The sequence below is a fragment of the Leptidea sinapis genome, chromosome 4, assembly GCF_905404315.1.
Source record: "Leptidea sinapis chromosome 4, ilLepSina1.1, whole genome shotgun sequence".
NCBI lineage: Eukaryota > Metazoa > Arthropoda > Insecta > Lepidoptera > Pieridae > Leptidea > Leptidea sinapis.
The window spans coordinates 4,031,044-4,045,116 of record NC_066268.1 but is presented as its reverse complement, the minus strand read 5'-3'; the positions used below and the strand labels follow the sequence as shown (position 1 = coordinate 4,045,116).

General features: G+C 32.1%; 1 protein-coding gene across 1 annotated transcript in view; it reads left to right on the top strand.

Moving 5' to 3' along the window:
- The window catches only part of LOC126980044 (uncharacterized), an 86,660-nt gene that overhangs the window by 56,955 nt on the left and 15,632 nt on the right, over positions 1-14,073 (top strand). The window contains exon 14 of the mRNA XM_050829671.1: positions 9,459-9,618. Coding sequence (XP_050685628.1) covers positions 9,459-9,618 — 160 coding nt within the window. The remainder of the gene's footprint in view (positions 1-9,458; positions 9,619-14,073) is intronic.

Below are 14,073 nucleotides of genomic sequence, written 5' to 3'. Positions count from 1 at the left end.
AATATAGGTGTTCTCCAGTATTATAGATATATGTTTGTTGATATAGGTTTAAATAGTAGTATTAGTATTAGTTTATTTTAAAACATCTTAATATTTAATTGTCGACTATTTTGTATTGAATTTTATGTATATATTATTATTCGGAATTATTTACTATATATCGAGCGCACTGTATCTCCAAAGTTAAACGGGCACCGCTGATAGCCACGGCCGTGTCACAGATAATCCTGAGTCGATGACCTATTTCCTGCACTGCACATGAACTCTCCAATATTAAATCTATTACTATTTAAATACGTTGTTTTTTGGTTTGTTTTGTACTTTTATCTTTTTATATTAAGTGTATCCTGTGAGTGTTTTGTGAAATAAATGTTTTTCTTTCTTTCTTTCTATTAGGGGTATAATATCGTCGTTTATACTCCTCTTTCATAAAAACATATTGGAAAGCCTAAGTTTGATGTCCCTAACAATAGATTTCAATTTAAATATTACGACCGTTCCCTTTTTTCCACATGTTCTGTCCTGTGTTCTAGTCATCATTACTAGTTCTGTTTTCAAATGTAATGAAAAAGTTTGTGAATTTTGTTTGGCATCTTAGTTTATCTGTATTGTATCCGATACAAGAAATATCAAGAGTTTCGGAAATATATGATTATCCAATATAAACTAGATATTGGCTTTATTAAGAAAAGGACAATGTAACATTGCAAATTCTATTATATCGGTTGCCATTCGACCCTACCCATTTTACAATCAGTACGCAACGAGTAAGCATATTAAGCCCGGATAAGCCGGGATCATAAAGGGTTTCAAGAATATGAAAAGTTTTACATTCTTAATCCAATAGACAGTCAACATAAATTATGTTATATCAATCTAGCGGTCTTTGTTTTTTCACTATTTTGTATAAAAAAACGTTTACCTTATAAGAAATACGGCATGCCTAAGACTTCTTGAAAAGCCCAAAATCTGAGCAGTAGGCACTTATTTTGATAGGTACATAAGATGTTCAAGTCTCATTAGGTCAGTCATTACAATAACTAAGGCTTCCTTCAAACCGAAACACAAACAGCGCTTTCACACTACTGCTTGGAGGCAGAAAAAAGTGCCGCTGTGGTGACCTAGCCAGGATTCTATTTATTTATCGGAGAAAAAAACAGTAACAGATAATGCCAAACATAAGTATTTTAAAATTACATCAGGATTTTAAGAACAAGGGAAAACAAAATATGTGCAAACCAGTACGTACATTATTTACAAAAAACTATCAAAATTTTATGTTTATGAAAAAGATGGCTTATTAGCTGAATCATAAGAGCACTATCTTTAAGATCAATGCTAGAGAAGTACATACGTATTGTAATTTACATAAATTCTAATCAATTGAACTCTACGATCTGAGTTGGTGCGTGATGATGGCAATGAAAAGACGTGCTTCAATAATGAAAATAAAAGAAAAGAGTGTGATACTTGAAGCCTGACTTGCGAGACCAATTGTGGACAATTACATCACCTACACTTATTTTTCTTAAAATTGTCATTTTAAGTAGTAAACTTCTCGTATATCTAGAGAATATATTATATATGTCAAAGATCTATTTCGAATCGAACCATGCTTTGAAGTCACGAATAATATTTACTATTTCAAGTGATTGATTCATTAGCTTATAATGAAAGAAAATTAGTTCGCGTTTTTTAAAGAAGACTACCACTTTCAACTTATCAAAGGCCAAGCCAACTTATTGAGTGCATAGCAAATCTTTTGATATCTTTCTGTACTTAGCGACAATCTGCATTGTTATTTATTTGCTTGAAAATTTCTATAATCAAGCAATCGAAAATTATATAATATAGGAAAAGGAATTAAACCAAAATTCATCCCCGTGGAACAACAGAGGAGACACAGCGAGAATGTTTAAATCCACTAAGCAGGTAAGAAGAATACCATCTAAAAAGTTACTGATAAGATTACTGTTGAAATGAAGTTTTTTGAGCAATAAAAGGAGATCTACTTTGTCGAAACCTTTAGGCAAGTCGGTATTTAAACAAAGTTTAAATCGGTATTAAAACCTTGTTCGAAAGAATCAAAGATAAAGTTGTATCAGATGAAACCTCTTCTTAGAGGCCTCCCATTGGAAAAAAGATATGTTATAAAAAATGTAGATTTTTTTTATGTCAGTTAAACTCTGATATCACGGAATACTTTATTAACTATTTATTCTTTTAGTAAAACTTAGAAAATAATTCAGAGAAGTTCTAATAGTAAATCTGCTTCACATCAAAGGAAGTCTTACTCAATAATGCGAAAGAAATAAAAAAAGAAAAAGAGACAATATATTTAAGTGTAAAATTCGATTCTGGAAAAAGAACAATGAATCTATAATGTATTCGATATTTTATTGTTTAAATGTAAAAGAATATTTATAACATGAATATTATATAATTGACATGAGTACATCTATATGATGGCTCGATAAAAACGGCTTCTTTTCTGAATTTAACATCAAAAGATCGCTTTCATGTGGCGTGACTTGATGTGTAAGAAACGACCCAAATATTGTTGAGTCATAAAATGATATCCAATACGAAGAACCCCCATTATGGATAGATCAGGAATATTGAATGAATAAAATGTATATTTCAGTAGAGATGGATGTTACCAAAATTACCAACCGACAAGAAACAAATTATTAAATGCAGGAAATAAATCGTTTATACTTCTTTTTGTATTTTTTAAGACCGGTAAAAAGTCCTAAGTCTGAATCCAATGTTTTCATTATCTGGGTAAAATTGGTCAAACACCTTCCAATAAGCTGTTAACAACAGGATAAATTTAACCAAGGAACAATATGTTTGTGGGTGTTGACTGAAATATTTTAATTTGGCTGGAAAAAAATGAGTACATAAAGCTTAAATTAAGACAAAATAAAGAAAACATTTAAAAATCGACTCACTTTTATTTTGTAACATAAATAATGTCTTTCGTAATAGTTTTAACAAAACAATAATAATAAAAATCCCTTTCTTAAATTCTTGGAAACAAATGGAAAGACAAAATCACAATCTGTTAATATTATTAACTAATAAAAAAACAAAAAACCTTAACTACTAAAATCCAAAATCAGAACTGAGTTTCGTTTTTACAACCAGCCATAATAGGCTTTTTCTACCTATCTAGATTTTACCGAAGATTTATAAATCAATTAGACTAAAATGCTTAAAATGAAATCTATGTACGTGTTACATGAAATAAATTAAAAAAAAACGAACGTAGTAGAAATATACTACGTACTGAGGAATACGTTTACTACGAATAGATTACGAATTAATAAATACGAATTAGGCCTTCAAATACCTACGAACGTAGGAATTGGAAGGCCTACTTACTAAATAGTAATTAGGCTTTCCAATTCCTTTACCTCTTCCATTAATGCAAGATCTTCGCTTCATAGCTGTTAATATAAAAAAAATACAAGACTTTTAAAATCAGATAGAAATTAATTTTAATAACCTAGGTCATGTAAGTAGGTGTAAAATTTATTATTACATAATTAATTATCTATAAACTTAGTTACACCGAAAGGTGAAAAAATTATTTTAATGAAATTTACTTACTTTAGAAAGCAGTCTGACCGGCGTGAGTGCAGACACACGGGATAACCAAGCGACCGACGGTGCGTCGCGCCCTGAATGTGTTTTTGTTCCTAACAGCCCTATTAAGCGCATACCGCGATGATACTAAACGACAACGCATCCCTTACAAATCTGACAACCGCCTTATTCATATAAAAATCAAATCACGTGACATATATCTAAGCGACAAATATGTTTATAAAGTAGGCAGGTCGTGTTTTACCAAGCGACATACTACCAAATTGAATTTATTCAAGAAAAATTTCTAAACGACATATTTTAAATAGTGAGAAAGGGCAATAATTGACTAACCGCCAAATTACGCCGAGTTACGGTATGGTAAAAATATCTAAGTCACAAAAATAAAAATTAAGCAAGAGGGCAAAAATGTCTTAGTGTGTTTTTTAATGTTTTGGGTCCGAGTAAAAAAAACTAAAAGCCAAAGTACCTACTAAAAATAAAAATCAGGTAAAATTTACTATGTACAGTATCTTATATTGGAAAATTGTCTATGTGGCATTTTTTATAAAAAGGTTAGAAAGTTGTCGTTTAGTCGCCGAAAACTATAAAAAATCACCTAAGATTCGAATAACCAAGCGACATCAAAAGTCATCATAGAAGCATGAGAGTGAGACTAAACGATGCAGTTTTTCTGAATCGTTTGGTGTATATAACTCAATATCGCAAAAAGTGTCGCTTAGTAAATTAAATTTTGCCTTTCCACCGTCGATATATATATATAGGAATATAGACACAAATATCATTTTAGTGAAGTAGGAACTCACATTTATTTAACGTTCTTTATTCAAAATAATAAATATTTTAAAAAGTGCTTATAATCTACTCCATTACAGTAAATTACAATTAAGCCTTATATGAAGGTCTCATATACCTTAGGTAAATAGAGAGCCCGTTGTTTTTCGATCAGAGACTGCCATGCATTGGTCATTTTTCCACCCCATTATTGCTATCGCTATTGGTAGTTCTCACAGCTCTTCTTCTCGGTATGTTTTTATGTGTCTGTGCATTGTGCATACTCGCCCGATACACGCCAGTACCGAAACCTGTCACTGCAAGTGTCTCGCCATTGCTTATTTCGGATTAAGTACCTTCGCTAATCTTTTAATTTCCATTCCTCAGCAGCTGCACATTTCTTTCAATTATACATATTGTTGAAATTATCTTAATATTAATTATTTTATTTTCGTTTCCAACACATTTGATAAATTAATTTTATCTACACCCATGCTTTAAATCCTCTATTAAAGAATCTGAAACATTTAGCTTATTGCCAACATTAAAACACCCAATGTCCTAATAACCATTACATCATCCAAACGAGTGTTGTAATGTTGTACTGAATTTCATAACAACACTCCTATGAACGTCGCGCGCCGTAAAAAAAGTAGGTTATTCGAATCCCCGCCATTTTTCTTCGATATTTTTATTGTTTTGTTTACAAAAATTGAGCGATTTAGTTTAAACGCTGCAAAAGAACATAATATTCAAGTGAATTTTAAATATTGCTCTATGCAAAATGTAAATTACTACTAAAATAAATAATTCTTTCATTAATACTTAGTTTATTTGCATATAATTAGTAATGGATGATATTAGGTGACTACTAAGACTTGATGTTTTAATGTTAGCAGTAAGCTAACAGTTTCAGAATCTTTTAGAGGATTAAAATTCTGGGTGTAGATAAAGTCTTGTGTACTTATTACACTCGGCTTCGCCTCGTGAGATAAATACACATTCGTGTTTTAATACCCCTTATTACACAACAGTTGCATAAATAACTATTACGTAATATTATTTCGAAACAACCTGACAGCAATCTAGTAGCCACGCGCTAGTGTAGGCACTGACACCTTCTTGTCCCACGACGCACCGTAGCCATTCAGTACTTGCAGGTGATTAGTGCCCATGTAAGGTAACATTTTTTTTTTGAATATATAATTTGTTTGAAAATCTGAAAATTTCAATTATTTACTTTAAATTTTTAGAGTAATTTTTATGATTACGGTTAAGTAGTTTCACCCGTATGTTCATTTAATGCCGTTGTAGCGGCACGCTGTTTATAAATAAAGGCTGGAGTAAAGTATTATGTATAAAGAAACTAGTATTAAGCGTTTATAACAATTAAACCAACGATTAACTAATTTTAACTTTTATATTTGTGAATATCTTGCCATTATGAACAACATTTATTTTTATTAAAAAGAGAATTTTATGTTTGTTCATTATGATAGAATAGATTAGAGCCGTGTCCACCAACAGACGTTTAAAAAATAAACTACGGCATAAGGTTTAAACGGCCGTTTATTAATATTTTAGAGTTCATCGTGCACTAACCATTGATTAGGTACTTTAACCGATTGATTAACTTAAACAAAGTAAAACACGTAGGTTAACACTTGTTTTGCCCAATGACGTGATAAATTGTGTAACATATTATGTCTGTTTCATAATAAAAATGCAAGACGCTTTGAATTATATTTTTGAAGAAGACGATATATTAGATGATTTTGATTGAAAATATTGAAAGAACTCCAAAAACTCAAAGAAGCACTCCTCGTTTATTCCAAATACGGAAAAAATTACTTTGATTTGACTGACGAGGAATTTAATGAAAACGCATCTGAATGATTGTTTACTTGTTTCTTTTGCAACAATAACAATATCAATAACCTTAACGGAAGGAAAGCTGCTAAATTAAAAAGCCGTTTAGGCTATGGACATAACTGACCAAGAAGAAATGTAAAGTCAAACTTGGTTCCTGGTTAACTAGACTTCTCCACTAGATTATGAAAATACAGAAGTGGAGTGGAAGTGTAAAATATTCATCACTCTCTCACCCACCTAAGAAAACCACACACAGCACACATACAACTAACAACTCAATCGCTATATATATGTGTGTGACACGTATGTCACAGCCACTTTTTTCCTACACTATAAGAACTTGAAACTTGGTAAGTAAAAAAAATACAAAAAAAAATATTGGGGTTTTTTTTCTCAGAATTTTTTTTTCATCCAACCCATATACATTTTGGGGTTTCCGTATACTTAGAACTTAAAATCAATTTTTTTTTTCCATCCAAACCCATATAAATCCATGTGTGGATCTATGAATAGGGCTTCAAAATGATATTGAGGTTTCAAAGAGACACTGTAACTCCCCCTTCTGTAACTTCTAAATTAAGAGAATAATAAAACTAAAATAAAATATGATGTACATTACCATGCAAACTTCCACCGAAAATCAAGTTGATCGAGATCTAGTTAGTAGTTCCTTTAATACGGCATAAATATTATTATTAATAACTTAATTGAAAAAAAGACACTATTATTAACACATCCATCAAAGCTACAACGAACTACAGGAACATCGACTCTCAAAGAGTCTGACTCCGCACTTGGCCGCTTTTTAATTAATATAATATTTCAAAGACAGTTGGTGAAAAACGTGTCAAGGTTTCATCTAACGAGAGGTCGAGAACGAAGTGTTGTGTCGTGACCATAATGTTACTGAAAAATATCTAGCTTTTATGCGGACCTTCCTTCGCTAATTTACCTTGAAGATAACTTTAGCGGTAAACCGCGGTATGTCATAATATTTCCAATGTGAACATAGAGTTCCACTTCGTTTTAAGGTAAATTAAAGTAGATATATTCAAGAATATACGTGAACTTATGTGATTTAATAACTCATTAAAAACGGGAGAATTTCCTAAGAAGTTGAAAATTGCCAAGCTACTAGTATTCAAAAGTGGAGATAAAAAAAAATTCGAATTATGGACCAATTTCCATACTTTCTTTGCTTGGTAAGGTATTTGAGGCCTTAATTTATTTATGACTGACTATGGCTTTTAAAATTGTAGGTCGAAATGCACAAAATTGATTAATACTTATACTTCATAAGAGGAAAAGAGTAGATGTTATCTACACTGATCTAAGTAAAGCATTCGATCTAGTGCCAATTTCCATCTTACTCTTGAAGTTATCTGTATATGGCATTGCTGGATCAATTTTAAATTTGTTAAATTCATACCTTACTGACAGATGTTTTTACGTAGTGGCTAAGGGATTTGAATCTGTAAAATACGAAATAACATCAGGAGTACCACAAGGGTCACATTTAGGTCCTCTCCTATTTAACATATTTATCAACGACCTTCCAAACTGCTTTAAACACTGCACACCATTTATGTTTGCTGATGACCTAAAAATTCTTAGGATAATCAATGGTCCCGATGACGTTAGCGCATTGCAGTCAGACCTAAATAGTTTATTTAGATGGTCCAAGCTTAATGGTATGATACTGAATAAAAATAAATGCTTTCATATAACGTTTACAAAATGCAAAAATAATATTACAACTAAATACTATTTAGATAATATGCCTCTCAGTACAGTAGATACTATTAAGGATTTGGGTGTTATATTTGATAGCAAACTTACGTTTATACCGCACATAGACTCTATTGTAAGCAGAGCCTCTAAAATGCTGGGATTTGTAATTCGCAATGGCAAAGTTTTTAGGAACTGGCGCACGAAGATGATCCTATATAAAAGTCTCGTTGTGAGTATTTTGGAATACGGTAGTACCGTCTGGAGACCACACTACGCTTGCCATTGTCTCATAATCGAAAGAATTCAGAAGCGTTTTCTTTATCACTTGGCTTTCTCAATTGGGAAATCTAGATCACTCGCAACATACTCTGAAAGATTTACATATTTTAATATACTAACTCTGAAACAACGTAGGGACATATTGGATTTACTTTTCTTATACAAAAGTATTAACAATATTTATGACAACTCCTTTCTGGTGTCTATGTTTAATTTTAGAGTGCCTAGATGCCCACGTAAACCTGTGAACTTATTTGAAAAACCATCTCGCAGAACTATTTTGGGGATCAATTCACCTGTGTCGCGATTATGCAAAATTATAAACGATTATAAATGCTTGGACCCATTCAGTGATTCATTGCCAAGGTTTCGCAAAAATGTAAAAAAATGTATTGTAAATAAATAATTTATAAGTATTCTTGATTTGTTTAATACGTTTATCTTGACTTATTTAGTAGATTTTGTTAATTTCTTAATTTCATTACATTATAGAATGGTTGTTTTATAACTTATATTAATTTTATGTAACTATTTCACACAATATAATTTAGCATGCGGTATTCACCTTAAAAGGTAATGCATTTAGTAATAAGACCCTTGTAAATTAGCATAATAATAATAATTATAAATGTATTATTGTAATTACCACTGGTGAATCTAAATAAATAAATAAATAAAAATAAATACTTCAGAATTATTAATAGACGCGGTTGATAAGAGGAAAAGAGATGTAGATGTTATCTACACTGATTTAAGTAAAGCATTTGATCTAGTATCAATTTTCTTCTTACTTTTGAAGTTATCCGTATATGGCATTGCTGGATCAATTTTAAATTTGTTAAATTCATACCACACTGACAGATGTTTTTACGTAGTAGCTAATGGACTTGAATCTGTAAAAAAAAGCTGTTCATAAGGCAAGAATAAACGTAAGATTCTACGGCATAAAGTTTTCTCTTTATGCCGTAGAATATTTATTTATTGCTGTCATAATTATTTGTATAACAATTAATACTGTATAAGAGTGTTAAAAGCTTAACAAAATTAAACTTAATTAGGATTTGTTTAACATCTGTTGGCGAAAACCAGATCAAACACCTTTGCATAGTTTAAGAGTAGTTACTTGATAACGTTGTCTTATACTTTGAATTATAATAAATGAAACGATGATAAATTGTTCTTTGTTACAGTCTGCCTGGCTGCCTGTAGTTGTTCGTAGTTGGACTAGTCTGAGGTTAGAGTACTCTGTAGCGCACTACACGTACGCGAGTCGAGGGTTCGACTACGCGGCTGCATACAGCTTTAATGACGACGCTATGTGTGGCCAGAGGACCTACACAGTACATTCTGGTAAGTGTTCTACTGAGATATACGACAGTATCAAACATGTAGCTACGTATTCAAGAGAGAATACTGTTGTCTCTTTAACCTTCTGAAATTGGCAGTACCCCACAGCACTAGATTTTTCACATACACCAAAACCGAGAGTGCCGAACGGCACACTATTCCCTCACCAAGTTCTGACCCTTATTTTGTTTATAAGGTGTTTTATTTTACATGGTCTTATAGCCTGTTTCAATAGCTTTCAGATGCAATCTCTCAATTCATCCTAATTATAAGCAGTCTTGCTACACGTAAAATAATACGCATTGACAGAACGCTGCGCGATTGCCAAAATCACGTCAATCTGAGGCATAACGCGCGATCAGAGTTTCCCGAAATGGAATAGTTATTTATTCAACTGTTGTGTAATAAAGGGGTTTTAAAACACGAATGTGGATGATAATAGTATCACATGAGTGTTTTAATACCTAATTATCACCAGTTGCATACAAGACTTTATCTACACCCATAACATGAATCCTCTATAAATGATTCTGAAACAGCTGTTAACATTAAAACAGCCAGTCCTAGTAGTAACTTAATATCATCCATTATTGATTATATACAAATAAGCTAAGTATTTTTCACATAATGAATGAATTATTTATTTTAGTAGTAATATACATTTTGTATAGTGTAATTATTAAAATTCACTTGAATATTATGTTCGGTTGCAGCGTTTAAAAAACTTGAATCGCTGATTTTTTGTAAACAAATCAATGAAAATGGCGGGGATTCGAATAACATATTTTTTTTTATTACGGCGCGCGACGTTCTGATAGTGTGAAACACGCGTAAACGAAAATGTTATTTTTTTTTAATTCATACAGACACCACGCATCGAGCAATAAGAATGTGGCTGTCTGTTGAAACTCTTTGCGCATGAAGGGATCGAAAATAACAAAGGAGTGTTGTTATGAAATTTAGTACAACATTACAACACTCGTTTGGATGATGTAATGGGACATTGGGTGTTTTAATATTGGCAATAAGCTAACTGTTTCAGAATCTTTAATAGAGGTTTTAAAGCATGGGTGTAGATAAAGGTTTATACACTGTTATAAAGACGGCGACAACAATACGGCGATCATGCATGGATGAACATTAAATTTCTATAAGTTCGAAACGAAAATTGCTTGGGTTGGCCGCCGTATTGGTAATTTTTTTTTAATTTCTTGGATATTTTCTTTCAACGTAAGATCGATATGAAATTTAAAAATCGAATACAAATGATCGAACTGCTTCCCGTATAAGGGGCAGCGGCACAATATATATATTATGTACCAGTACGGAAACTACCTACAAACGTTCGAAATGACACACTCACACAAACATGCGCATCTACGAGGCCCTTAAGCAGTTTTCGCGGTCAATACGAGTCGAGTGTCACGTTGTTATTTGTTTCCGTGATCTTTTTAAAAATGCCAGCGTATTGCGTGGTATATGGCTATTTGAACTCAGCTCCATCAAAACTCCAGTTTTCGTTTTTTAAACTATAAAGTAGTATAGTATATGAGAATGATTTATCAAATAATTAATTATTATTATAATTAGTAGGTATTCGAATTATATGTACGTGAGATCGATTATAATAAATTCGTGGATATAATTCACAATTTGCACTAAGATAACGGCTGCAAAATTTATTATCATTTTTTTATGATTGTGATTAAATGGTTTTCTATGATGTTTTTTTATATATTTTTTTTCTTGATAAAAATACTTACCTACATGTGTTTTGTCATGGTTTTCGTGAGTGTTGAAACCAATACCAGCTGGTGCTGCCAAAATGAAAAATTAAAGATGGCATCTGCACAAATTAACAAGTTTTTCGTCACGCATGTCGTTTTCATGGTATTCGAGGGTGCTGAAATAGATACTAGTGTCAGAATGTAAATGCAAGATGGTGGCTGCATGAAAAGTTTTTGACGATGTTGTGATAGTACCTACTGATAGTGCTGTCAAAATGTAAATCCTAGTTGGAGCTACATGAAATTATCAACATTTTATCATGGGTATTGTATTCATGATTCTCGAGGGTGTTGAAGCCGATATTGCTGGACTTAAAAGAAACGAAGACTGAAATAAAATTGTGTCTTCACCAACACTCCTGAAAATCTCAAAAATGATACTCATATTAATTTTATTGAAAATGTCACATCCGCCATGTTGGATCTCGACACTCGAATCTCGACACTCGTGAAAATCTCGAAAATGATACCCAATTTGATTTTATTGTAAAAGTCACATCCACAATCTCGGTTCTCAAAATAGATGTCATATTTGTTATTGACACTCACGAAAACAATAATTGCCCCGTCTAGACATGTCCGTGAGATGACTGCAGGGAGGACGTGTAGAAGTGAAACTTCAACGGACAAAGTTTAAAAACAAATATTTCAAAGCTTTCCGTCAGTATTTCAAAGAAAAAAAATTAAAAACATTTCATAACAGTCATCATGTAGACTATAATATTGCATTATACACTGTATAGCTATCATACATACACTATACATTACAATCTTACGCTTTTACGCGTCAGTATTTCAAAGAAAAAAAATTAAAAAAAAGGTTGTTTAAAAACATTTCATAACAGTCATCATGTAGACTATAATATTGCATTATACACTGTATAGCTATCATACATACACTATACATTACAATCTTACGCTTTTTACTTTTTTACGCTCTGCAACGCCTCATAAGGAACTTCGTTCCGAAACTCCTTCTTTAAAGTCGGTTAGAAAAATAACCTGACAACCCTATTGCTTCAATGGAGTGTACGCACATATAGGTAAGTATTTTTTCTGGCTTAGTTTCCGTACTGATATATATGTCTCAGCGGGACAAGTCATAGTGCCATCGACGTTCTTCCACCCATTACGTCATTAATAATATGTCACTGATGGAGTATTTATCGAGTATTGGAGTACTCCCTCACTGCCCCTGCGTTAGTGATCGGTTGTTCGTTGCCGGAATTTATTACTTTAATGTTCCACCTCGTATATTCTCGGACATAAACAAACTCAGCAATGGAACAATGCAACGTTCGTTAACGGGGATTGAAAAAGCAACCCGTTGCTTCTCAGTTTGGCATACAATAAACTTTATAAAGGTTTTATTTTGTTTTATGTTGGCGAACACGATAACCGATTTTTCGAAGTTATACTTTTAAGGCGCGTTTCTGAAAAAATGATGAGAGTGAAATTTTAAGATACGCCTCACTGTAACACAAAAGTAACAGGTAGGAGTTAGGTCCTAAATTTTTCTGACGTTTGCGTCATTCGTTATTTTTTTGGATTCTTCGTCCATTATTTAGACAGGCAAAGGGTTCAAGCCCATTCAGCTGTATTCATTATTTAATAATTAATTGTCAAAGCCATCTTTGCAAGATTTTTACAAAATTGTTCTTTCTAAAAACACTGTGCTTTTTTACGCCAAAGAAGTATAACTTCTTGCGTGCAAACATAATTACACACACATTTTTTTTTATTAATTAAGTTATTAATAACGTTGAACACATCAGTTATAAATTAAGATTTCTAGACATCACTCAAAAACAATACTAATGTGAAAGCTTTTAATCCTTCTCCTCCTTTGCTACAGTAAAAGCGTCATTATAAAGTTCACTGATACCTAGTCAAAAGCAAGTTGAGGCAGATTTAAGAACAGCTTTACAGAACTTTCGAGACTAATTTTCTTATAAATGTTTAAAAAAATAATTTAATTAAAATAAAATATTAAAACGACCGCCTTATTAACATTCAACATACAAATCACCGCTTAGCACACATCAATGTATATTGTTCTCGGCACACGAGGCGTGTCCTAGAAAATTACTTGCCACAACCTAGTTCCACGCGAGCTAGGAAAATGAAAAATCCTCGAAAGTTATTGTAAAGTTCCAATTACATTGTCGCCATTGTCCTGACATTCCATTTTCGAGTTTCGTATTCGTGCGGGCTTTTTGCGAATGTAAATTTTTAAATAGCCTTTGCTGTTACTTTTTACAATTAAACTTTCTTCATTATATGAAACCTGTAAAATAACGGCTCATGGCTCGTTTTAAATTTGTATTTATATGTCTGGTAATGGCTACCAGTTGCCAGTTGTAATTGAGATTCATCGTGGTCATTATGCTGAACTATAATTCATCTTTTCAAGGATTCTTTTTTTATTAAAATGTTAAGGTTTCATGAATTTTCTATTGTATGGCATTAAAGGCATAAAAGGCATTTATTTTGTCAAAATTCTTCCATTAGAATTCTTTTTGATGTCTTTTCTAACGCTACCATCGCTTCGGTAACAAATGACGCTGTGAGAGAGAAGAAGCGGTGCAAGAAACTCTGCCAGCTTCTTTTTTTGCATTCTTTTTAATAAAATATACAGTAAATTACTGTCATTGTTGTCGCTATAAAATAA